Here is a 27,250-nt window from a genome sequence, read left to right on the forward strand (position 1 = left end):
CATTGGCGCTGTGAGTTCGAGCTCGTGACGTCACGCGCGTGCGACCAGCGTGTAAAAGGGGGCGTGTCCCGCCGAGAAACTGGGGACAAGATGGCGGCGTCCGTGGGGCTGGGTTGTTTGAGGTTGCTGCGCGGGGTCGCGCCGTGGCGGAGCAGGTACAGCTGCTTGGGGACCTGCCGGGGGGTGGCCCGAGCCAAACTGGGGTCTGGAGAGAGGAATCGTTTCTCTGTCGCGGGCTCGCCCTGAGCAGAGCTCGAGTGGAGACGTAGGCACTCACCTTAACCTGGAGCTCTCGAGCAGGTGCGACTGCCGCCGGGTAGGGCGTTCCGCGTCTATCCTAAGCGCTCTCTCCTTGCCCTTTTCACAAGGGACAAAAAACAAAGATATAAACAAAAAGACCCAACCAGTGAAATAGGCTGTGTGCCCGCCACTTATAGCCGAGGCAGGGCTGGACGCCTCTTTCTCAGGGATTCGTGTTGCTGGGAGGGGCGGCGTGATGTGGGAAGAGCACTGGACTGGGAGTCGGGCGGCTTTCACTTCGGATTCTTAGTCTTTGAAGCGAGAGGGTTGGACTCGGTTATCTCAAAATCGTCCATGATGGAAATGGGGTCTTAGTTACCCTGGTGACTCCCAACTCTTAGATTGTTAGAGGGGTCATCTAAATCAACCTCTTTTTGGAGTTAGCAAAATTGAGGCCATGAGAGAGGAAGGGACTTGCTCAGTTTCACCCGGCCAGTTAGTAGCAGAGCCGGGACCCCTACCCGGATACCTCTGTCTCTCTCAGGCAAGGACCTTTCCCTCAGGCTGCCCACCGTGAGGACATTCATTATTCGAAATAGCTTATGTAAGAACCAGCTTGGGAACATTTGGACTCTCAGAAAATGGATTAAAATGTTGGTAGCTATGACTCAGAGTCTGCTGTTCCGTGTCATTTCAAAGAGCTAAGGTTTGAGAGACACACAGTACTTTTGTGTTTCAGGCAACCTTCATTTTGTCAGCGTTGACCAAAGCTTGCGCTGTAATTTTGGGAAGTAAGGACACTGGTTTCGGACTGAAAGGGAACAGAAACTGTCATTGCCCTGAACAGGAAGCTTCACTCTATTATTAACTACTCAGAAATGGTGTAACTTTCTCAGGAGGGGGCTCTGCAATGTGATGGTAACTGTTAGGACTTGGACAGGAGAGTCTCTGTGGTTTTAATATTGTTACCAGGTGTGCTGTTTATGAGTCAGTAGTGAAATCATCTAAAATGTGTCATAAGTTGTGTCATAAGTTGGAAAGACTAAAAAATGACCCTCCTAAAATTTTTTCTTTTTTTTGTTTTTGTTTAACGATGGTGAGGAGGATGTACTTCACTCATTATCATTTAAAAAGGGAAAGGGAAAAAGAGTCATAACTTTAGTACCAGTGTAGGTAGATAAGACTGGATTTAGGTGCAATTTAAGGAGGGTGAGGATTTGGGTACAATAAGAACTCAGTTTTCAAAGGTATTACATATCCAGGTGGGAACTATATTTAGATGCAAAAAAACCCCAAAAGAGAACATTTCCATGATTTTTAAGTAAAGCAGTGTCTGTGAGACATATGTTTGAAAACCTCATATTGCAGGGAAGTTTTTCAGTACCTGGGTGATAGGTGACAGGTGAGAGAACCAAAAGAAGGCAATTATGGGTGATAATTTAGGGCCATGTTTCCCAAATTTGTTTGATGAAAAAATGGGGTGGGTGTTTATCAGAAAAAGAGAGTCCCAGGTATATCCCCCAATACTGCCAAATTCAGGTTCAGTAGATGTAGGTTGGGGCCCCGGCAGCTGTGTTCTTTACACGTGTCCTGGATGATTCTTAGGTTCAGGCAAGTATGGACATAGTGCCCAAGGAGTGGTTGCTTGTGCAAGACTTTCCTTCAGGAATACTTATGACATTCCTACCACTGCCAACTGCAGTGCCAGGGATCGGGAGGGGGAGGGAGAGCAGGGGAAGAGAGAGGAATTAAAAGATATAGGCCTCATGTTTAAAGAACTTTACAGTTTAGTAGCAGAGCAAGGAAACATTACTAAATAATATGAGATAGAACGTGGAATGAGGCCTTCAAGAGGCCTGCCCGTTCATTTTCAGAACTTTCACAGTTCTAAAAAGCAGGAGAGACACAAGGACTATAGTTAGTGTTACCACCAGGGGTGATGTTAAAAATAATTTAAAACTATGACAGTGTGGACACAAACCATTCAGAGTGGTCACAGACAGTTAATATGGCCATCCCAGTGTGTGCCAGCTGAATATCAACTCTGTTACTTTTAATAATAGTAATATGTAACTAGGTGCCAGGGCCTGGGCTTAAGGTTTTATGTGATTGTCTCATTTATTCCTAATGAGGTAGGTCCTGTTTTTACAGGTGGAGAAACTGAGGCTTAAGATTAGTTAAGAAATGCCTTAAGGTCACACAGCTAATTAATAAGTGGCAGGATGGAGATTTGAGCCCCACAATCAGACTTGAGTGCTTAATCCTGGGCTTTAATTGCCCTCTTGCAGGAGGCCCACGTGAGTTCACCATGTAGACGGTACATGTGATTGAACCTAGCCAGCCGTTCATTTCTCTGAAGCTTAATCTCACTGCTGAGATTGAGGTCCAGGGGGAAGACAGACAAACCCCTGCATTTGAGGGGTACAGACAGTAAACAAATGAGTGAATATATATAAAATCTGTTCATTTCGGGTAGTGAGAAGTGTTACGAAGAAAAATAAAGGCAGGTAATTAAGGGGTTAGAGAACGCTCCAGAGGGACAACTTTTGGGCTTGTGGTGAGGAGAAACCAACCAGGAGGAAGCATTTGAGCAGAGAACTGAATGAGGAGGGACTGAGCCAGCTGGAGGGGTATGCCCAGCAGAGCAAACAGCAAATGCAGAGGCATGAGTGTGCAAGGAATGGGGGCAGGTGAGTGAGAAGGGAAGCAGCAGGAGGTCTGAGGGTTCAGCGAGGACCACTTACATAGGGTCTCGTCTTATTTTCTGTTTTGAAAAGGTCAGTCTGGCTGTTCTGTGGTGAATGGGACACAGAAGCCAAGCAGGGAGAACAGGCTAGTGCAGTCCTTCAGTGCAGTGATAGATCTGGTGGCTCAGGCCAGAGTGAGAGTGGTGGCAGAGAAGTAGGCAGATACGGGTATATTTTGAAGGTAGAGACTTCATGCCTTGTCACTGGATTGAATGTGGATAGTGAGAAAGAAAGGACTTACAAAAGGAGTCCCTGGGGTTTCGACTTGTGCAGTTGGGTGAATGGTGGTGCCTTTTTTCTGAGATGGTATATTAATTATAGCAGTGTTGCTGTGGTAACAGGTAAACTCCAGCATCTCAGTGATTTAACACAGTAAAAGTGTTGGTCTCAATCATGTAAAGTCCCAGTGGGTGCTCCTGATCTGCAGGACAGCAGTGATTTGAGGACCCATCTCCTGACATCTTTAACACATGGCTTCCAAAGGTCTGCATGTTTGCATCAAACAGGCTGAAACGGGACAGCCTGGGAAGCCTGAATGGTTCTTACAGTGGTTAGAACTCAGTTATGTGGCCACACCCTATTGCAAGGGAGGCTGGGAAATGTAGTCTGTTGGGTAGAGGAAGTGGATTTAATAACCATCTGGCTAGTCTCTGCCACAGATGGACAACTCGGGGGGTGGAGCAGGTTGAACGGGAGTGAGGGAGTGTCAGGAATTCTGTTCTGGACAAACTCAGTTTGAGGTGATTCAGAGTGGGGATGTTGGGTAGCCAGGTGGAAATATGGTCCAGAGGTCTTTGAAGGAGCAGCGAGGGAGTCCTCAGTATCTGGCTATTTAAAGCTGCAGGACTGGGTGAACATGTCTCAGGGAGAGCACAGACAGAGAAGAGGTCTGAACCCTGGGCACGGCAGCTGTTTGAAGTTAGGGAGAGGCTGGAGAGGTAGGAAGATCAGGGTCCCAAAGGCTAAATGTGTTTCAAGAAGGAGAAAGTGAATGAAGTCAAAAGATACAACTTATAAAATACCTAAGTCCTGCGGATGTAATGTGCAGCATGGTGACTACAGTTAACAATACTGTATTGTATATTTAAAAGTTGCTAAGAGAGTAGATCTTTTTCATCACAAGAAAAAAGTTTTTGTAAATATGTATGGTGAGGGATGTTAACTAGACTTATTGTGGTGATCCTTTCACAATATATGCAAATAGGGAATAATGTTGTACATCTGAAACTAATATAATGTTACATGTCAATTATACTTCAGTGGGGAAAAAAAAAAGGAGGAAGGGCTCACCAGTGGCAGATGCTGCTGAGAAGTCACATAACACGAGGTCCAAGAAATATGTGTTGGGGTTGACAATGTGGAAGTTGGTGACCTTGACAAGAGATGAGGTGGTGGGAACAAAAGCCTGGTTGAGTGGGATGAAGGGGGGGGAGGGGAGGAAGTGATGACAGGGAACATTGCTCTTTTAAAGAGCCTGCAGTGGGGTGGACAGTGTTTCTGTAAGATTGGAGAAAGTACAACATTTATATGAGGATAGGAATGATCCAGGAATGAAAGACAAGCTGATGCAACTGGGGCGTTTGCCAGGCACTTGTTCCAGGAGCTGGGGCTACAGCAGTGGACAAGAGACCAAGACTGTGCTCTCAGGAAGATCCGTATGCAAACCAGCCACCTGAGTGCCGTGCATTGGGTTACAGTGGATAAATGATTATCTCCCACTTGTACCTCCCCCAGCCCACAAAAAAAGCCTTTTTCAACAGTCTGCAAACGTTCTTTCAGTTAGGGGGTTCAGCAGCAATTCTGGAACACACAATGTAGCAGTGTGCACAACACAACAATACAGCCTTTAGTCAGATTTTACACTTCTTGTTCTTATTCCATTTGGAAAGCAGGGTTTTAGGCGCTTAGCTTTTGCAGTGGGAGTGCCCAGTCTAAGAGATGAGCATTGTTCACTGCTGAAAGAATATTCAGATACTGCAACACACCCTCCTTTGTGTTAATAACTGTCCATCCACCTGGCCTCTGAGGGGGTGGTGATTGTCATGGTTCCAGGCTTGTTCTCCATACAGACCTTGCTTGCCTGTAGGAGAATCAGAGTCGTCATGTTACCACCATGCTGGGAGAGTGTTGTTAAGTCAAGGAAATTTCATGTGAAAAAACGAAGGTGTTTAAATCTGATAAAATCTACAGGATGTCTGTGTGAGACATAACTACTGACTATCCATGAATGTCAATATCATTGTATGAAAGTCATAAATGCAGTTCTGTTCTCCACAGAAATAGCAGTTTAGACATTTATAGAGTAAATTTCTGCTTCTCTCATAAAGGGCTTCAAGGGAAAAAAAAACACTGACAAGGACATAGTTTCTTTACTTTAGATTTCAGGCCAATATTTGGGGGAACTTAAGTGCTATCTGAATTGAAGGTGGGGTGTTTGCTTTTTGATTAAGGAGAGAGCCAGTTCACTAAAAATTCATTCATGCTTTCCTTGCTGGCCAAGTCACTTATTGCCACTGGGTATATGTCCAGTTTCCCTGGGTGAAGAGGAAACAAAGAAGAGAAACAAAGAATCGGAAATAATATTTTCTTAGAGCTTGAAGCCATGAAAGTAGTCATTTTTTTCTCAGAATGCCTGAAAACCCTCTTCACTCTTTGAAAGTAGCTTTTGTGGCAAAGTAGCCACAAATATTAATTTAAAAATTCCAAACCAGTTGAGCCTTCCAAACTCAAAGTAGATTAGAATAGTTCAGCCTGGTTTGTGTCATTTCTTTTCCAGGGCAAACATTTAAAGTTTAAAATTTTAGGGAATTCACTGGTGGTCCAGTGATTAGTAGGACTCCACACTTCCTGCTGCAGGTACCATGGGTTCGATCCTGCAAGCTGCGGCGCAGCCAAAAAAAAAAAAAAAAAAAAAAGTTTAAAATTTCAACCACTTTATTAGGTTCTTTAATGAGTAGGGGTTAGAGGCTACAAGGCTGTGTATAGCTCTTTGTTTGTGGTGAGGAAACGTATGGCTTTGTGTAAGTGCCGGGTTTACTTCTTATTATGCTCTTATACTTAATTAAGAAAAGAGCAGCTTTGTGTGTGAAAAAATTTTAGACTTACAGAGAAGTTATAAAAATAGTACAGAGTATTCCCAAATACCCTGTCCTCTGATTCCCCAAATATCAACTATATTTGCTTTATCATTCTCTCTCCCTTTTTTTCTCTTTGTGAGTGTGTGTTTGTATATATTTTTTTCTGAAACACTTGATGCCCCTTTACCTTTAAATATTTGAGCCCTTTTTGTATAAGGACGTTTTCTTATGAAAACCACAGTACAATGGTCAAAGCCAGGAAATTAACACAGACACAATACTATTATTGAATCTATAGACTATATTCAAATTTTAGAAGTTGATCCACTAATTTCTTTTTAATTAAAAAAATATTTAATGCTTCATTTTTGCTTGATTGTAGGCGCCGTCACTGTGAAGACATTGCCCTGAGCCATTTCCTTCAGTCCTTAAGGAAGCTGCCTCTCAGAACCTTTTCCACAAGTAAGTAGCAATTAGAGGCAATGCTGGCCTCTCTGCTTCAGTTTGTCGGTAAATTGGGATAAACACAGCACATATTTCATAGGGTTCTTGTTAGAATCAGATGGAATTGTGCTTGCAAAGTGCTTAGAGTACCTGGCGTGTAGGTACCACTGAAGCATTATCTGCTGTTATCTGATTGTTCTTACTGGGTGTGTAGTATTCCGTCGCATGACTGTACTGTTTGGTGTTGGACATTTAAGTTGCTCCTAGTCTTTTCCTATTACAGACAGTTCTGTCCTAACATATTTTTGTGCATCCTCAGGATAAATTTGTAGACTTAGAATTACTGGATCAAAAGGTTTATGTATTATATAATTTGGTATTTAAGCCAAATTACTCTTCAGAGAAGGTTGTCCCAGTTTACACTCCTCTGAGCAGGATGTGCTCATGAGTACATCAGTTCCCCACACCCTCATCAGCACTGGATTATGAACTTTTTGGATCTTGTAAGCAGCTATTTGAACCTGTACAAAAATGTATATTGTCTTTATTAACTAAAAATCCTTTTTATTCTATCATACTGGAGGCTATTTTTGACTGTCCAGTAATCATACCTTGGGAATAAAATGAGATGGTTAATGAGAATAAAAACAAAAGGCTTATTAAGGTAGTTAATAGGGGCACATCTGGGTGTTACTTATTTAATTAGGACTTGCAGGCTGGAACACAGGAATCACTTGAAGGGTTCAGGGGGAGCCTCAGAAATCAAGCCAGAATCTTGGATCTGCAGAAAAGCTGTGCTTTTTTAAAGTGACAAATGCAGCAGAGAGGCGGTCAGGAGTGGAGGGCACCCTCTGCTTACTACTTCCTGTTGGAGGAGTAAAGTAAGCCTGTGGAAGGTAAGAGAAAGACCTATAGTTGAAGAAAGGTCCAGTGTAGCAGAAGCATGCAGGAGAGTGTGACCAGTCAGCCTAGGGTGCTGGTTCAGTGCAGGTAGGGAGTGTACAACAGTTCTCTCATCATCAAATATTTCAGAAAGAGGGAAAAAAAATGTTTCTTGCTTTTTGACAAGATTTTCTGGTCAGAGGTAGAATATTTAGTTGTTAAGTAGTAAGGGTTCATTAGGAGTAATCAGAAAATGGAGGAGATTAATGACATCTATACTTGTTCATTTAAAAAAAAGAAACAGGGCTTCCCTGGTGGCACAGTGGTTGAGAGTCCGCCTGCCGATGCAGGGGACACGGGTTCGTGCCCTGGTCCGGGAAGATCCCACATGCCGCGGAGCGGCTGGACCCGTGAGCCATGGCTGCTGAGCCTGTGCGTCCGGAGCCTGTGCTCCGCAATGGGAGAGGCCACAACAGTGAGAGGCCTGTGTACCGCAAAAATAAATAAATAAATAAAAAATAAAAAAATAAAAATAAAAAAAGAAACAGCAGGAAATTCCCTGAGGGTCCAGTGGTCAGGACTCCACGCTCTCACTGCTGAGGACCCAGGTTCAATCCCTGGTTGGGGAACTAAAATCCCACAAGCCTCTCGGCACGGCCAAAAAAAAGAAAGAAAGAAAGAAAAAGAAACAGCAACAACCAAAAGGTGGTGGAGGGACAGGGACAAATGGGCAGGATGATTTCCTTCCATTGGAAGCCAAGGACAGGATGAAGGTTTTGTGCAGGCTACTGAGAAGTCAGCTCTTGAGATTTTGTTTTAACAATAACTTTGAGATACAATTTTCATACCATAAAGTTCACCCTTTTAAGTACGCAATTCAGTGGTTTTTTTTATACTTACAGAGTTGTACAACCATTAGCACTACCTAATTTTAGAATATTTTCATTCCCTCCTCGCCCCCCCCACAATAGTAGCACTTGATCCATTAAACTGTCACTCCCCATTTCTCCCTACCCCTAGTCCCTGGCACCCACTAACCTACTTTATGTCTCTCTAGTATGTTTCCTATACCAGACACTTCATATAAGTGGAATCATACAATATGCAGCCTTTTGTGGCTGACTTCTTTTACATAATGTTTTCAAGGTTCATGTGTAGCATGTGTCATTACTTCATTCCTTTTTTCCTTTTTTATTATCAATATTCCATTGTATTGGTGTACTACTTTTTTATTCATTTGTCAGTTGATGGACATTTGGGTTATTTTCACTTTTTGGCTATTATGAATAATGCTGCTGTGGAGCATGCATGACAAATTTTTGTGTAGATGTATGTTTCACTTCCCTAAGAGCTGAATTGCTAGGTCATGTGGTAATTTTATGTTTAACATTTTGAAGAACTGAAGCCCCATTTTACAATCCCATCAGCAGTGTATGCGTGTTCCAGTTTCTCCACATCCTTACCAACAATTATCTGTCTTTTTGATAAAACCATCCTAGTGGGTGTGAAGTTGTATCTCATCATGGTTTTGATTTGCATTTCCCTGATTACTAATGATGTATTGGTTTGCTAGGGCTACTGGAACAGAGTACCACAAACTGAGTGGATTAAACGGTAGAAATTTATTCTCCCATAGTTCTGGAGACGAGAGGTCCAAGATCAAGGTGTCATAGGGCTGCTTCCTTCTGAGGGGTGTGAGGGAGAGCCTCTTGTCTAGCTTCTGATGGATTGCTGGCAATATTTGGCTTTTTTGGCTTGTATTATAGAAGCATCACCCCGATCCCTGCCTTCGTCTTCAGATAGCATTCTCCCTGTGTGCGTGTCTGTCTCCAAATTTTCTCTTTTTATTTTTTAATTTATTTTTTAAAAATTTATTTACTTATTTGTTTTCTGGCTGCGTCGGGTCTTAGTTGCAGCATGCAGGATCCTTCATTGCGGCGTATGGGCTCTTCGCTTTGTTGCTGTGCGTGCACAGGCTCCTCTCTAGTTGTGGCGCGTGGGCTCAGTAGTTGTGGTGCGTGGGCTTAGTTGCCCTGTGGCATGTGGGATTTTAGTTCCCCAACCAGGGATCGAACTGGTGTCCCCTGTATTGTAAGACAGATTCTTATCCACTGGACTACCAGGGAAGCCCCAAAATTTTCTCTTTTTATAAGCACACTAGTCATATTGGATTAGGGCCCACTGTGCTGACCTTATTTTAACTTGATTACCTCTGTAGAGACCTTTTATCCAAGTAAGGTCACATTCTGAGGTGCTAAGGGTTAGGACTTAAGCATATGAATTTTAGGGGGACATAATTCAACCATAACAGATGTTGAGCATCTTTACATGTGCTTACTGGCCACTCATATATCTTCTTTGGAGAAATATCTATTCAAATTCTTAGTACGTTTTAAAATTGGACTATTTATCTTTTATCGTTGAATTGTTAGAGCTTACGAGATTTTGCATTTGGGAGAATACTACTGTCCAGTCAGAACTGGGCCTGGATCGTAAAAGTAAAATCAGAGAGCCTGCGTGAGAAATGGTACCTGTCCCAATCCTGGCCCTGTTGGTATCCAGCGGGGCAACCTGGATTCGTTTCTTGACCTCTTTGCAATTCAATGTTTTCATCTTAAATTCTGTAATTATGGTGGCATTTGGGATGCACTGTAGTGTCACAGGAAAGAAGCTTGTACCTTACTAGATAGAATTTGGAGGCAGCAGGGTCTTTGCAGTGACTCAGGGCTGCACCTCCCTGTCAGATCCCTTCCGGGTCCAGTCAGCTTTGCTGAGGGCTTTTCCCAGCCCTCCTGTTGGTGCTGTGTTTGCGTGACTCATACCCGTCCCTTTTCTCAGGCTCAAAATTTTCCTGCTTTTTGTTACAGATGCCAGAAAAGTCCACACTGCCCCTGCCCGAACCTTGTCCCTGCTGCGCCCCCTGCTCTTTTTGGTCGCGACGGGTGGCGGGTACGCAGGTTACCGGCAGTATGAGAAGTACCAGGAGCGAGAATGGGAGAAGCTGGGCTTGGAGATCCCGCCCAAACTTGCTGGTCACTGGGAGGTAACAGGATGGAACCACCTTGGGTTGTCATGGAGCACAACTGCCTGTCACTTTGTAAATTGCTCCAAAGTTAAACTGTTTGAAAAAGTGAAATGTGCTTTCTTGGAGCTCACATCTCCAGTGGTTTTGGGGCTATTACAGAAGTTATACCTTGGGCATCATGTCCGGCTTCCCTCTGTCTCCAGATCCACCCCTGGTCTCCCCAAGGCCTCCGAGTGGAAATTTCCTGCTGTTGAAATATTCAGAGCTCGTGCCTTATACTCAGGCTGGCGTCCTGACAGTTCATGCCTTCTCAAGTCTGAGGATGAGCTGGAAGGGTTGGACTTTTGTGATGTGGATAAGTTCTCACCAGAGACCAGACTGAAATCATCAAATTCCTTTATCGTTACTGCTCAAAATGCTCTCCCCTCAATTGGGCCGTGCAGTTGGGGCGGCCTTCGGTGTCGTTGTACCTTGTGTGATATGTAATGAACTGTCTTACTCATCTGTGCTTCCTGAGGCCCAGGATATCTGACTCAGAGCAGACATTCAGTAAATACTGAAATTGAATATAAAGGTGTAAGTTTAAAAATTGCTTTCTTTTTACCCATAATTTAACAAGTGAAATATCAATAGACCCTGATAGCTTGGGCAACAGAGGGGGTGAAAGCAGAGACGATGGTATTTGGGATGATGCATTTGGATTTCCCCATGAGCTGCGCCATATCAGTAATCCAGCTCAGCTGCACCCAGCAGCCAGGGTCCCAGTCCTGAAGGCAGGTTCTAACCATGCTCCTAGTAGCTGTGTGGACTTGGACACGTCACTTGCCAAGTTTTCTGTTTTTTGGTTGTATATTACAGAGTCCTTTTTTACAGAATTGTATAGTATGTGAGTCATACTTTTTAAGTATGCTGAACACTGTTTCCCATAACATTGGTTGTTTCCTCTGTAAACATATCCTTCTCCTTCAAACTAGTAAAGTACTTGTTAAGACTGTGATTCATGACCCCACTCCAGTGTTAAACCCAAGCTGGCTTCGCTCTGACCCCAGGCATCTGTCAGGCTGACCCACCTGGTGACATGCCCACCTGCTTTCAGGAAATTCCCACTCATTTCAAAGGTATCCCAAGAGAATCTACATTTGGAAGAAATTTGCTACTTCCTCATTCATAAAAGACTAATGTCAGTAGTTTTTCATAGCATCCACTGTTTGTATAATTGGGATTACTGCCATATATGAGTCAATACCTGAAAAACGATTATTTGTAAAGAGGACAGGGTTGATTAGCTTCTAAGTTCTAGGCTCTGGACAGTGACAGGACACAGGAGCAGAGTGGCCTAGTACAGTGAGAAGTCTGAAGCCCCTGTTGGTAAAGAACTGGGCTTAAGTTAGGTCCTGTTCTTTCGGTGGAATAAGATGCCTCCTGGGTTTGCAAGTTGGGCAACATTTCATTTATGAAGGGGAAATGGTCTGGGCTCAGAGTAGATGCTGTAAGATTTCAGGAGAGGCAGCAGGTTTGGGGGGGAGGGGCAGGTTTGGGGGGCAGTTCTTGAATGGGCAGATGGGGGCTGGATCTTAGTCCCACCCCTGGCTCTACCTAATCACTGACACCTCATATGAAAAATGAGAGAGTACCCCAGTCTGGCTGATCCTCAGAATTGTTTGGGGAGCTTTAATGATATGGACTCTTTGGTCTCAGCTCACTCTAGAGATTTAGAAACTTTGGGCAAGGCTTCAAGATCTTTGTTCTTACAAGGCCCTGCGGGTGATTCTCATAAGTCAGATTTAGGAATCATGGGCAGATGAGCTGTAAGGGTCCCTTCAGGGCTCCATTAGTATGTGGCAGGTGAAAATTTCTGGTGGCGATTTTGCTGGAATATAATCCCTTCCTATCCCTGAAGTCAAGTCTGGCATCTCCAGAGCTAAGAAAGAAGACAGGTTGGAAGTTACTGCTGAGATGGCCTCTGGGGTCAGTGGCACAGTTGAGGTGACTGGGTGATTTTTTCTTACCAAATAGTGTTTTCTGGGTTTCCAGGAGACAGACATGGGCTGTATAGCCATCCCCACACATGAAGCCTTCCTATTAGCCCCTCTTGGTCAGAGTGCCAGCAGGAAGCCTTTGTCCTTTCCTAGCTTGTGAATTTCTCTTGTTGCAGAGAACCCTCTGGTCTTCCCTCTGTATCAAAACTCTCAAGAGCATGGTTGTAGTACCTTATGTTGAACAGCACCTCGCAGTTTTTCTGAACCCTTTTAGTTACAACAGTTCACTGAGGTAGGAAGGGCAGGTGTTAGAGCTATTTTACAAATGGAAAGACTAGTTGGTGGCAGAATAGGTTCCAGAACAGAGGTCTATCGATGCCAAATGCCGTACTCTTGGAACAATAAATACCATGTTGCTCATAGAAGGTGCTCTTAGTATAGGAGCTCTGACGGTGGCAGTGAGAGATGGAGGGAGGGCTTGCTGTGTATTTGAGGTACCTCCATTCTCTGGGGCTGACTGTTTAAAATGGGAGGTGAATTTGAGTGGCCTGACTTGAACAGTTGTTGTCTGCGATAATGTGACGAGCATTCACATTATCCACCGCCCCCCCGCCCAGCCCCCAGCACAGCACTCCTGAAGAATTCATGCTCACATCTTTCCTTCATGTAAATAGAATTTCCTCTTTTTTTTTTTGAATTTCCTCTTTTTGGTAACAGTTTAGAGGAAACCATAACTCCAAAATCTATGCTGCTTCACTCCCTGCAGGCTGTCCTCTGGGCTGGGGTGGGTGCAGCGCTCACATAGGAGCAGTAAGGAGGGAGGGACAGGGTGTCAGGAGACTTGAGATCTGGGCACCAGCAACTGCGAGGCCTTGGGTGAGTTGTGTCACCTTGGGGCTTCTGTTTTTACACATTTAAGAAAATGTTTCTAAGATTTTTGCCTGATCTAAGATTCATGTTGTTTTTATGGTAGAAAAGAAGAAAAAAAAGTTCATGCAGGGACTTCCCTGGTGGCAAAGTGGTTAAGAATCCGCCTGCCAATGCAGGGGACACGGGTTTGAGCCCTGGTCCGGGAAAATCCCACATGCCGCGGAGCAACTAAGCCCGTGCGCCACAGCTACTGAGCCTGCACTCTAGAGCCCGCAAGCCACAACTACTGAGCCCGCGTGCCACAACTACTGAAGCCTGTGCGCCTAGAGCCTGTGCTCTACAACAAGAGAAGCCACTGCAATGAGAAGCCCATGCTCCGCAGCAAGAGAAGCCACTGCAATGAGAAGCCTGCGCACTGCGACGAAGAGTAGCCCCTGCTCGCCACAACTAGAGAAAGCCTGCGTGCAGCAAAGAAGACCCAATGCAGCAATCAATCAATCAATAAATTTATAAAATTAAAAAAAAAAGTTCATGCAATCTGCTGAGTAGAAATGAAACCTATGTGTTTGCTGCTGTGGGATTAAAGGGAATTCTGTAACTAGCAACAAAGTAACCTGTTAAGGAGAGTGGAGTCTCTGGAAGCTTTCAGGAGCATCCAGGTTCCAGTAGCTCCACTCTTTCTCTCTCTATATATATGGCATCACTTTCCCCAATGTGGAAATAGCTTTGTCCTTTATCTACTTATAAAGATGTGTTCATCTACAAAAAATAAGGAAGTGTTGCAAAATATGAAGATGAAAAGAGTTGATGACCTGTAATCCTACAACCCACAGGAAACCAGTTAACATTTTGGTGAACATCACCCTTCTAAGCTTTTGGCTCTGTTTAGGAGTATGTATTGTTAAATTAATTTTTATTTTTAGTAAGATAGTTTAAAAATTTTAAATAAAATATGATCATGTGAAAATTCAAATAGTAAAGAAGGGATTACATAAAAATGAGCCTTCCACTCTCCACCCCGTCTGCTAATCCCATTCCTGCTCTCCAGAAGCAAGCAAGAGTTTTTCATGTTTTTTTTAAAATTTATTTGTTTATTTTATTTTTGGCTGTGTTGTGTTTTCATTGCTGTGGGCGGTCTTTCTCTAGTTGCAGCAAGCGGGGGCTACTCTTCGTTGTGGTGTGCAGACTTCTCATTGCGGTGGCTTCTCTTGTTGCGGAGCATGGGCTCTAGGCATGTGGGCTTCAGTAGTTGCAGCACGCAGGCTCGGTAGTTGTGGTTCACGGGCTCTAGAGCGCAGGCTCAGTAGTTGTGGCGCATGGGCTTAGTTGCTCCGCAGCATGTGGGATCTTCCCAGACCAGGGCTCGAACGTGTGTCCCTTGCATTGGCAGGCGGATTCTTAACCACTGCACCACCAGGGAAGCCCCAAGCAAGAATTTTTAACATTTCTTGTGTATCTTCCAGAAAGTCCCTCCATACTTACATATTTATTGAAAGTTGATTTAATTTTTTTCCAATTTCATTGAGAAACAATTGATATATATCACTGTATATGTTTAAGGTGTACAGCATGATAGCTTGATACATTGTGAAATGATTACCACAGTAGGTTCAGCTAATATCCATCATCTCATATAGATACAATAAAAAGAAAATAAAGAAGAAAAGAAAAAAGGAAAAAAAAAGTTTCTCCTTGTGATGAGAACTCTTAGGATTAACTCTCTTAATTTTCCTGTATGTTAATACAGCAGTGGTAACTATAGTCATCATATTGTACATTACATCCCTAGTACTTATTTCTCTTATATCTGGAAGTTTGTACCTTTTGGCCACCTTCCTCTAATTCCCCGCTCCCCCTCCTCCTCAGTCTGATCTGTTTTTCTGAGTTTGGTGGGATTTTTTTGTTTTGTTTTTTGTAAGATTCCACATATAAGTGAGATCATATGGTATTTGTCTTTTTCTGTCTGAGTCATTCCACTTAGCATAATGCCTTTAAGGTCCATCCATGTTGTCGCAAATGGTAGAATTTCCTTATTTTTTATGGCTGATTAATACTCCATTGTAAATATATACACCGTAACTTCTTTATTCATTCATCACTTGATGGACACTTAAGTTGTTTCCACATCTTGGCTACTGTAAATAATGCTACTGTGGTGATTTAATTTCTTTTTTTAAAAAAAATTTATTCTTTGCTGCATTGAGTCTTCGTTGCTGAGCGTGGGCTTTCTCTAGTTGCAGAGAGCAGGGACTACTCTTCGTTCTGGTGTGCCGGCTTCTCATTGTGGTGACTTCTCTTGTTGCAGAACACAGGCTTTAGGCACGGGCTTCAGTAGTTGTGGCTCGCGGGGTCTAGAGCACAGACTCAGTAGCTGTGGCGCACAGGATTAGTTGCTCTGCGGCATGTGGGATCTTCCCTGACCAGGGCTCAAACCCATGTCCCCTGCATTGGCAGGTGGATTCTTAACCGTTGTGCCACCAGGGAAGCCCTGATTCAATTTCTAAGTCGACTTTACTGAGGTATTGTTTACATGCAATAAAACCCTTTTTAAGCATATAATTCATTGGTTTTAATAAATATATAGACTTGTGTAATCACAGCCACACTGGAGATATAAAATATGTATCCCTTTGCAGTCAGTATCCACCCATGGTTCCAGGCAATCACTGGTCTGCTTCCTATCACTATAGATGAGATTTTTCTTTTAAGAAATTTTATTTAAATGGAATGTACTCTGTTCTGTGTGGTTTATTTCGCTGACCATAATGTTGAAATTCATTCCTCTTTATTGCTGAATAGTATTTCATTGGGTGGATATGCCACAGTTTTCTTTTTTAATTTTACTTATTTATTTTTGGTTGTGTTGGGTCTTCGTTGCTGTGCACGGGCTTTCTCTAGTTGCGTGAGCGGGGGCTTCTCTTCATTGTGGTGTGCGGGCTTCTCGTTGCAGTGTTTTCTCTTCTTGTGGAGCACGGGCTCTAGGCACGTGGGCTTCAGTAGTTATGGCACGAGGGCTCAGTAGTTGTGGCTCTCGGGCTCTAGAGTGCAGGCTCAGTAGTTGTGGTGCACGGGCTTAGTTGTTCTGCAGCATGTGGGATCTTCCCGGACCAGGGCTCGAACTCGTGTCCCCTGCATTGGCAGGAGGATTTTTAACCACTGTGCCACCAAGGAAGCCCCACATATTATTTTTAACCCTTCATCTGTTGGTGGACATTTGGGTTGTTTGCATCTTTTGACTATTATGTATAAAGTCTATATGAATATTTGTGTTTAAGTCTTTGTGTAGACATTTGTTTTCATTTCTTTTGTGTAAACACCTAAAAGTACAATTACTATTCATAGGTAACTGTGTATTTATAAGAAACCACCAAACTGTTTTGAAAGTATTAATAGTTGTTTTACCATTTTGTATTCCCATTAGCAATATATGAAAATTTCTGTAATCTTATTAGATTCACTTATTCTAGTAGCTTTTTGTAGAAATTTTCATTGAAGACATTCTGGTTTTCATTTTGGAAGTTTCAAGTTGTTCTTTTTTATGTCTTCCATTTCTCTCATTATGATCATATTTTCCCGTAAATCTTTGAGCATATTGTGCTTGTTTATTTAGCTGTCTCAAAGTCCTTTTCTCCTTTTCATCATCTTCTGTCATTTTGGGGTCTATTTCTTTTTCTTTTTTTCAAAAAATAAATTTATTTATTTATTTTTGGCTGCATTGGGTCTTCGTTGCTGTGCGCGGGCTTTCTCTAGTTGCGGTGAGTGGGGGCTACTCTTCATTGCAGTGCGTGGGCTTCTCATTGCGGTGGCTTCTTTTGTTGCGGAGCACAGGCTCTAGGTGTGCAGGCTTCAGTAGTTGTGGTGCACGGGCTCAGTAGTTGTGGTGCACGGGCTCAGTAGTTGTGGCTTGTGTGCTCTAGAGCTCAGGCTCAGTAGTTGTGGCATACGGGCTTAGTTGCTCCACGGCATGTGGGATCTTCCTGGACCAGCGATGGAACCCATATTCCCTGCATTGTATTTTTGGCTGCGTTGGGTCTTTATTGTTGCACGCGGGCTTTCTCTAGTTGCGGCAGCAGGGGTACTCTTTTGTTGTGCGCAGGCTTCTTGTTGAGGTGGCTTCTCTTGTTGCAGAGCACGGGCTCTAGGTGCACGGGCTTCAGTAGTTGTGGCTCATGAGCTCTAGAACACAGGCTCAGTAGTTGTGGCATACGGTCTTAGTTGCTCTGCGGCATGTGGGATCTTCCCGGACCAGGGCTCGAACCCGTGTCGCCTGCATTGGCAGGCAGATTCTTAACCACTACGCCACCAGTGAAGCCCCATCATATTGTTTTGCAACCATTACCACTATCCGTTCCTAGAACTTTTTCATCATCTCAAACAGAAGCTTTGTACCTTTTAAATAATATTCCCTAGTCTACCTCCCACCCAACCCCCTTAAGCACTGTTCTACTCTGTCTCTGTGAAGACTGTTCTAGGTTCTTCATATTAGTGGAATCATACATTTGTCTTTTGGTGTCTGGCTTATTATTTCACTTACCAGATTTTCAAGATTCATCCATGTTTAAAGCATGTTTCAGAGTTTCTTTCCTTTTTAAGGCTGAATAGTATTCCATTTTATGGATGGACCATGTTTTGTTTATCATCTATTGATAGATAGTGGGTTGTTTCCACTTTGGCTGTTGGAATAGTGCTTCTGTGAGCATTGGTGTACAAGTATCTGCTTGAGTCTTTGCTTTCAGTTCTTTTGGGTGTATAACTAGGAGTGGAGTTTCTGGATCATATGGTCAATCTATGTTTAACTTTTTGAGGAACTGCCAAACTTTTCCACAGTGGCTGTACCATTTTATATTCCAATTCGCATTGTATGAGGATTCCACTTTCTCCACATCCTCACCAACACCTTTTTTTAAAAAAATTTTTGAATTTTATTTATTTTTTTATACAGCAGGTTCTTATTAGTCATCAATTTTATACACATCAGTGTATACATGTCAGTCCCAATCGCCCAACTCATCACACCACCATCCCCACCCTGCCCGCCGCTTTCCCCCCTTGGTGTCCATATGTTTGTTCTCTACGTCTGTGTCTCAACTTTTGCTCTGCAAACCGGTTCATCTGTACCATTTTCCTAGGTTCCACATACATGCATTAATATACGATATTTGTTTTTCTCTTTCTGACTTACTTCACTCTGTACGACAGTCTCTAGATCCATCCACGTCTCAACAAATGACCCAATTTCATTCCTTTTTATGGCTGAGTAATATTCCATTGTATGTATGTACCATGTCTTCTTTATCCATTCGTCTGTCAGTGGGCATTTAGGTTGCTTTCATGACCTAGCTGTTGTAAATAGTGCTGCAATGAACATTGGGGTGCATGTGTCTTTTTGAATTATGGTTTTCTCTGGGTATATGCCCGAGAATGGGATTGCTGGATCATATGGTAATTCTATTTTTAGTTTTTTAAGGAACCTCCATACTGTTCTCCATAGTGGCTGTATCAATTTACATTCCCACCAACAGTGCAAGAGGGTTCCCTTTTCTCCACACCCTCTCCAGCATTTGTTGTTTGTAGATTTTCTGATGATGCCCATTCTAACTTGTGTGAAGTGATACCTCATTGTAATTTTTTTTTTTTTTTGCGGTATGCGGGCCTCTCACTGTTGTGGCCTGTCTCGTTGCGAAGCACAGGCTCCGGACGCACAGGCTCAGTGGCCATGGCTCACGGGCCCAGCCGCTCCGCGGCATGTGGGATCCTCCTGGACCAGGGCACGAACCCGTGTCCCCTGCACTGGCAGGTGGACTCCAAACCACTACGCCACCAGGGAAGCCCCTCATTGTAATTTTTGATTTTCATTTCGCTGATAATTAGTGATGTTGAGCAGGTTTTCATGTGCTTCTTGGCCATCTGTATGTCTTCTTTGGAGAAATGTCTATTTAGGTCTTCTGCCCATTTTTGGATTGGGTTGTTTGTTTTTTTAATATTGAGCTGCATGAGCTGTTTATATATTTTGGAGATTAATCCTTTGTCCGTTGATTCATTTGCAAATATTTTCTCCCATTCTGAGGGTTGTCTTTTCGTCTTGTTTATAGTTTCCTTTGCTGTGCAAAAGCTTTTAAGTTTCATTAGGTCCCATTTGTTTATTTTTGTTTTTATTTCCATTACTCTAGGAGGTGGATCAAAAAAGATCTTGCTGTGATTTATGTCAAAGAGTGTTCTTCCTATGTTTTCCTCTAGGAGTTTTATAGTGTCTGGTCTTACATTTAGGTCTCTAATCCACCTTTTAATTTTTTTATAATAGCCATCCTAATGGGTGTGAAATTGTATCTCATTGAGGTTTGGATTTTCATTTCCTAATGACTAGTAATGTTGAGCATCCTTTCACATGCTTATTGGCTATTTATATATCTTTGGAGAAACGTCTATTCAAGCCCTTAGTCCATTTTTAAAAATATTTATTTATTTATGGCTGCGTTGGGTCTTCGTTGCTGCACGCGGGCTTTCTCTAGTTGTGGCGAGCGGGGGCTACTCTTTGTTGTGGTGCGCGAGCTTCTCATTACGGTGGCTTCTCTTGCTGCAGAGCACGGGCTCAAGAGCACAGGTTCAGTAGTTGTGGTGCATGGGCTTTGTTGCTCTGTGGTGCGTGAGATCTTCCCAGACCAGGGCTTGAACCCATGTCCCCTGTATTGGCAGGTGGATTCTTTTTTTTTTTTTTTTTTTTTTATTTGGTTGCACCGGGTTTTAGTTGCGGCACGCATGTGGGATCCAGTTCCCCGGCCAGGGATCGAACCCAGGCCCCCTGCATTGGGAGCATGGAGTCCTAACCACTGTACCACCAGGGAAGTCCCGGCAGGTGGATTCTTAACCACTGCACCACCAGGGAAGTCCCCCTTTGTCCATTTTTGAATTGTGTGGTTTTTCGTTGCTGAGTTGCAGGAGTTCTTTATTTTTCTGGATACTAGACCCTTATCTGGTATATGTATTTGCAAATATTTTTCTCCTATTCTATGGCTTATCTTTTTACTCTCTTGATCATATCTTTTGATGAAGTCCAATTTATCTATTTATACTTTTATTTCCTGTGTTTCTGGTGTCATATCTAAGAAATCATTTCTGAATCCAGTGTCATGATTTTCTCCTGTTTTCCTCTAAGAATTTTATAGTTTTAAGTCTTATGTTTAGGTCTTTGATCCATTTTGAATTGTTTTTTTATATCGTGTAAGGTTAAGTATCTGACTTCATTCATGGGGATGTGCAGTTTTCCCAGCACATTCCCATTGAATGGTCTTGGCCCCCTTCTGGAAGTCAGTCTCATTCTCTTGTAAATGACAGAGGTGATGTAACGCTCTGACAGAATGTTGGAGAACTGGGAGGACAGTCATGATTCCCATCCCTTCTCACCTGACGACTTGTTGCATAATCACGGGCTTTATTTTTCACTTGATGTCTGTCTGTTTTTTTAAATGGATATAGTTGACCCTTGAACAATGCGGGTGTTAGCGGCACTGACTCCCCTCCCCCCAGCGACTGAAAATATGCGTATAACTTTACAGGCTGCTCTCGGTATGCGTGGCTTCACATCCTCCAATTACGTAGTACTGTAGTACGTATTTATTGAAAAAAGTCTGCTTATAAGTGGACCTACGCATTCAAACCTGTGTTGTTCAGGGGTCAGCTACTCCTGTTTTGTATCTTGCCTTTTTTACCTTATACATATTGCTACATATGATGATTTTGCAAGACTTCATGTAACTACATACGTTAAGTGGCTCTGCTACCATAGTGGATTCTGGTGCCCTGGTGGTTTTTACCATCGTGATTAACGTTGTAGAGCACATCTTTGCACGTAGGCCTTTTCCTCAGGCTGAATGCCTCAGTGTAGAATTGCTGTCTGAAGGGGTCTGGGCACCTGCACGATTTTTGCTACATGTTTGCCGTCTAAAACTATTGTACCTGTTTGTAATAGGCATTGTTGGGTATATGAACCACACTGGGTGTTACTGAAACAGTTGTCATAGATGAACACCATTCCTCTCTTCTTGCATTTGCTGCTTCATTCAACAGATCTTTGAGCTCCTTCCATATGCCAGGCCCTGTTGAGATGCTGGGGATCCACTGGTAGAGCTAGAGCTCCCATCCTCAGAGAGCTTCCCTTATTAGGGGCTGAGATAGCTGAGAAACAGATGGACACATGGACATGTCTAGTGGTTGAAAGGCCGTGGAGAGAACATAGGTAAAGGGCACAGTGTCTCAGGCTGGGGCAGAGCTGGGCTGGGACCAAGGCAGTCAGGGAAGGAAGGAAGGCCCCGCTTAGTGCCGTGTGGGCTGAGAGGGCATCTGAGGGGCCGGGAGAGTGGTCCAAGTAGAGGCTTGAGATGGATAGAGAACACTTGTCTCTGTTTAGGGAGAACAAAGAGCCCCTGTGGCTGGAGGCACAGAAGGCAGGAAGGTAGGAGGGCAGGAGGACCCGTGGCGCCAGCTCAGCCTGTCCTCTGAGTGAGTGCTGAGTGATCTGGGTTCTGATCCAGTTGTCCTGGCTGCTATGGAGACAGATTAGGGGACCTGTTGGGAGGCTCTGACAGGATCCCAGCAAGAGAAGGTGGTGGCCTGGATCAGAGTGGGGAGCAGTGGAGTTGGGGTAGGGGGGAGGCACTCGATTCTGGTATTTTTTTATTGAAGTATAGTTGATGTACAGTATAAGTTACAGGTGTGCAATATAGTGATTCATAATTTTTAAAGGTTAAACTCCTTTTAAGGTTATTATAAACTATTGGCTATATTCCCTATGTTGTACAGTATATTCTTGCAACTTATTTAATTCATTAACTTACTTATTTTTGGCTGTGTTCGGTCTTCGTTGCCGTGTGCGGGCTTTCTCTAGTTGTGGCTAGCGGGGACTACTCTTCATTGCACTGCGCGGGCTTCTCATTCTTCTCATTGCGGTGGCTTCTCTTGTGGCGGAGCGTGGTCTCTAGGCATGTGGGCTTCAGTAGTTGTGGCACGCGGGCTCCGTAGTTGTGGCTCTCGGGCTCTAGAGTGCAGGTTCAGTAGTTGTGGCACACAGGCTTAGTTGCTCTGTGGCATGTGGGATCTTCCCGGACCGGGGCTCGAACCCGTGTCTCCTGCATTGGGCAGGCAGATTCATAACCATTGCGTCACCAGGGAAGTCCTTGTAACTTATTTTATACCTAATAGTTTGTACCTCTTACTCTCCTATCCCAATATTCCTCCCCACCCACACCCCCCTGCCACTGGTAACCACTAGTTCTCTATATCTGTGAGTTTGCTTCTTTTTTGTTATATTCACTAGTTTGCTGTATTTTTTAGATTCCACATTCGATTCTGGGTATGTTTTGAGGGGAGAGTGGACAGGATGCACTGATGGATTGCATACGAGGGGAGAGAGAAATTGAAAATGACTCGTGAGTTTTGACTTGAATGGATGCGAGGGGTGGAGTAGCTCTTTACTGAGAGCAGTGGAGGAAATAGGGAACATCAAGAATCATACCTTAATACAGTTTGTAATTTGCTTTTCTTTAAATGTGAGTCCACTTCAACATTTTCATGTGTTTATTCTCTGTCTATACTGGCTCAGAGTATTTGTAAGTTTAACGTTTAGTCTGAATAGCACGGAACAAGGAATCCACCACATTCCTCTGGCTCTGGTCAGACCAGGAGTACGCCCTGCCCTTAGAACTGGAGCCTCGAGCAGGCCGAGTGCCGCGCATGAAGGAGGGGACGCTTCCATGAGTTTCTTTTCAGGAACTCATGGTGTCCTTCCTGAAAAAGGTCAGGGTTTGGGGTCAAAGAGCCCGGCTACCTTATTTGGGCTACCTGGGCCTGGCGTTTGGCCTCAGTGGGGAGGGTGGTCGCCACCAGGCCTCTCTGGAGAACTGGCTTCAAGGGAGCAACACTGACTGGAGCTGGAAGGCCACCGCCTGTGCCCGAGCATCGCAGTCTGCGTTTGTGTGGCAGCTATGATTTCAGATATGCTGTCCTTTTTGTCCCTATAAGTCAAAGGGGGGAACAGACCTTCATAAGTGCTTCTTACCAAGAGGGGTGGAAGGTGTGTAGCGTCTGTAAGCCCAGGTCACCAGGTGACCTGGATGGCAGGTGTGTATGGGGGGAGTGCCCAGGTGTGCCGCCCCCCTCCCGCCGGGGTTTCCTGTTCCATGAAGGGTGGCATCTGGTGGCAGATTTCCCTTGGTCTCTGGTGCTTCTGAGGAGTCCTTTTTGCCTTCACGGGTCTTGAGGACAGAGGTGCAGGCGGTGGGGAAGCTGGCCTGGTAGAAAGGGGGGCCCTTTGGGGAAGAAGCCATCCATGTGTCCCTCCTCCTGCAAACCAAGGAGCTGACTCTGCAGAGATGGGGCCCTAGGCTGCAGAGTGGGCTGTGGTCATCGGAGGGCTGCTGCCTGGACAGGAGGGAGGGGTTCGGCTCGGAACTGCCCCACCCGCCTCATGAAGCAGGAGTGGTGGGCATGATGCTGCCTCAGGGCCAGAGAGGCGCTGTATGCTGAGTGTGGTCTTGAGTTTTTCTCCCTAGTAGAATTTAGAGGTTTTTCTGTGGCTTAAAGCAAAGTCTTCCAGTATTTTATTGTGAACACTTTTGAACAGAGTAGAAAAGTTGAGAGAATTGTTACCCACACACACTGCTTGAGTGACCAGTTATTAATGTTTCCTCGTATCTGCTTTGTCTCTATGCATATGTACAGACTCTCCTCTGAGCCACTGAAAGTACATAGCAGACATTATGAAACTTCACCCCTAAACACTTCAGTCCACATCTGAGCACATCTGGTTTGTTGTCATCTCGTCTGGCCATGGGGTGCGTTAGCACTGCTTCCTTGTTTCTGCCCTCAGTTTAGTATTTTTTAAATGTGAGGTGTGACTTTACAGTTCTGAAAAGGAATAAAGCCAGATCAGCCTGTCAGGTCTCCCACGTCGCTCACCGCTACCCTGTCGATCTGCACTTGGCATTTCCTTCGCTCCACGAGTCCATGACCTTGGACAGTGTAGAACATGTTTTGCATGTTTTTAAACTTCCTGTAATTTTTATAGCTTTATTGTTCCCCTCTGTGAACAGGCTACTGTTAAATGAGAATGACATACGTGTAAATAAATACCTGGTCCTATGCTGGCAGGGGGTGGAGATTCAGTAAGTACTATTTTACCTCTTACCTAATAGGTGTTGAGAAGACAGTTCTGGATGTTAAAATGGGCAGACAGTCAAGTTGGTGGGAAGTAGACCCTGCTGCCTGCCCAGCTCTGACCTCAGAGAATCCTGGCCTCATTCCAGGGCAGGAGGACATCTCAAGGCCTCAGGGACCTCCTTCGTGGTATGTGCCAGGAGCTGTGGCAGCCACTCCAGCCTTTCCTCTCCCTTGCCTCCTCCAGCCCAAGGGGGTGCTCTGTGCCTGCACCACTAAGGGGAGAAGGAATGGACAAGGCTGGGCTCCTGCCTGGAGGGAGCTTTCTGCTGGGCTTCCTTACCCTGCTGCACCCTCCTCGCTGCCTGGGTGGCAGAGAAGTCATCTGGGCTGGTGGGATTGCTAGGAAACATTCGAGAACACGAAGGTAGAATTTGGCAGGGCTGTGAGAAGCCTTCAGATGAAGGAATCACCTGAGGGTAGTCCGTGCTTGTCTGGGCTCCTGCCCAGGCTTCTGTGAGGCTGATAACCTGCCCCTGGCTCCTCGTGCCAGCCTTGGGACACCGACCATCACCTCTCTTCTTCGAGGGGCCTCCATCGGCCCCCAGGGAATGAGAATTAACAGAGAGCACCTGCCACCCCTGCCCCGCCACTCCCTTCTGTCCTCTGGCACAGCAGGGCACGGAGTTCACTCTGCAAGGAGCGGGGGAGTGGCAGTGGGTTGCCTGAGGAGGTTGGCCTGTCCACAGGTGCTGCGGCCAAGTGGCCTGGGGCCTGCAGAGCCTCGCAGTGGCACTAGGTGGCACTCCCGCCCAGGGGAGTCCAAAGAAGGTGGGAGGACTAGAAATTAAGGACCAAGTGTGGGTGACCGGAAGGGACCTCATTTGGGCTGGGAGAGTAAACTTTCCAAGGGGGTTTTTCTTACTCCCAGAAATTATGTTGAGTATTGTCTGGAATATTGTCCAGAAGGCATTTCCCTCCTGAGATGTACGTGGTGGAGGGCAGGTTAGAAGGCTGGGCGGGCTAATCTCAGGGCAGACCTGTGGGCTGGTTTATGAGTTTCCTAGACACCAGTCAGCCTGAGAGGCTTTGAATGATTACAGAGGAGTTCTGGTCCACGTGGAGCGGCCTAGTTGGTCATTTTACAGTGGAGAGCATCAGCGCTCCACAGGCCGCTCAGCGAATAAGAATCTGGGCTTTTGATCCAGACTTGTTTTTCCCCCTTAGGTCTAACTTCGGTCCTGCTGGATGCACTGCAGGCTTTGGGGAAGTCAGGACGGTCTTCCTGGATTTCTGGTTCTGGAATTTAGTGTTGCTAAGATTGTGTGTCAGCATCTTCCTGTGCTTTTAACTCCTTTTTATTCCATCTCGAGTGGTGGTTGGTTGGAGCTCTGAGGTGAGCAGGGGTCTAAAGTCTCGCTGGGGCTCCGAGAATGCTGTGAGCCCAGGCTAGGAGGCTGAGTGGGCTGTGCACCTCCCTGCCTCCCAGTTCCTACTGGCGTCCCAAGGATCCCTCCAGCTTGTTATGGAGCACTTGGTTGGGCTGGATCCAGATGAGGGGGCAGGTGTGTGGGGCTGTGTCTGCATGTTGCTGTGTCCTCTTCCAGGCTGCTTTGGCTGAGCTGCCCATCTCTTCACAAGCCCTGTCAGCTCTCTTCCGGGTCTAAATGTTGCTTTAGAAACTAAATTCCCAGTGGTCAAAAGAAGCTGGGGTTGTTCAGCTAATCAGGCTCCTGAATTCCACATGCTTTTTGTGGTTGAGTAGTGGTGGTGTTCCCCGCTGGACCCTCCCCCTCCCCTAAAAAGTGTTAAGCTGGTTCATTCCATCCCACGTTGCCTGCTTTCAGTGGGCATGGGGGTAGGGTGCTGACCCTGCAGTGGGGTACCATCTAGTGGGGTAGAAAGATAAGGTGAGAATCACCCCACAGGTCTTGATCCCCGCTAGGAAGCCTACGTGCTGGGCGGGGGTGGACCTTGCCCACTGCGTCTTGTTTGCTGGTCTGCACCAGGGGCTTTTGTGTGTCAGGGTGTGTCTGCCTGGAGGAGAGGGGGTGGGGTGAGGAGCAGCCTTTGTCTTCAGGGTCGGGTGTATGAAGGAGCGAGGGCTTTGAGGGCTAGAAAAGGTGTCTGGAGGTGGCTTTGTGTTCAGTCTAGAGAAGCCGGCCCTCGGGTGAGGTCCGCAGCACGTGGAGGCCCTGGCGGCCCGGAGGGGTGTGTGGGAGGCGCTCACGGCCCAGGGAGCCCAGCCCCGCCCTCAGGAGGCACCCGCGAAGTCCTGTGGCCGCCTGCCGGTCGCCTGTTCCCGCCGCTCCCCTGGCCCCGCCCCTTCCCTTAAAGGAACCCCAGGCTGGGGGGCGGGGCGCAGCTGACTAGCGAGCCTGGTGTCCGGTCTCCTGCCGCTGCCCCTGACTGGGTGGAGCCGAGCCCCCGCACGCAGTCAGGCTTCCGAGGAGCGAGGAGCGGCGCCTCCCTGCGAGTTCAGCCTGTGCGCGGCGCCGCGGAAGCCAGCGGAGCGGACCACCTGCTGGTGAGTGAGCGGCCGCGGCCGAGCCGTCCCGCGCAAGCGGAAGGCCTGCTCGCGTAGCCGGGAGGCCGGTCGCCCCTCACCGCTTGGGGCCTGAGGAGCCCACCCCCCAACCCCGATCGAGTGTGGCTTCCCTGGCCCCACACGGTGGGTCACGGGGCCGGGCAGGATGAGCTCACTTCCTTCGCGTCGTGTAGCATCTCCTTGCCTCCCGGCCCGGAAAAGGGAAATGTGGGCGTTGCGGGCGGCTCGATGTCCTCCTGCGCCCATTTCCTCAGTTCTGCCCGAAGGGTCTGGGACGGGCGCCAGAGGGG

General features: G+C 45.7%; 1 protein-coding gene across 8 annotated transcripts in view; it reads left to right on the forward strand.

The window, feature by feature from the left end:
- PISD (phosphatidylserine decarboxylase) overlaps window positions 1-27,250 on the forward strand; it is a 37,187-nt gene continuing 9,937 nt past the window's right edge. For 2 of the 8 annotated variants that reach the window (XM_004283683.4, XM_012538240.3), the window contains exons 1-2: window positions 24,451-24,601; window positions 25,640-26,939. Coding sequence is in view for 2 of the 8 variants with exons in the window: in XM_004283682.3 (XP_004283730.2) it covers window positions 91-155; window positions 6,447-6,526; window positions 10,258-10,433 (321 nt within the window). In the remaining 6 variants the exon portion in view is untranslated. Of the gene's footprint in view, window positions 156-6,446; window positions 6,527-10,257; window positions 10,434-24,450; window positions 24,602-25,639; window positions 26,940-27,250 lie in introns of those variants that run through there. The other 6 variants (XM_004283682.3, XM_033412870.2, XM_033412873.2 and 3 more) reach the window with 6 other exon arrangements.

Source organism: Orcinus orca, chromosome 15 (assembly GCF_937001465.1).
Source record: "Orcinus orca chromosome 15, mOrcOrc1.1, whole genome shotgun sequence".
Taxonomy (NCBI): domain Eukaryota; kingdom Metazoa; phylum Chordata; class Mammalia; order Artiodactyla; family Delphinidae; genus Orcinus; species Orcinus orca.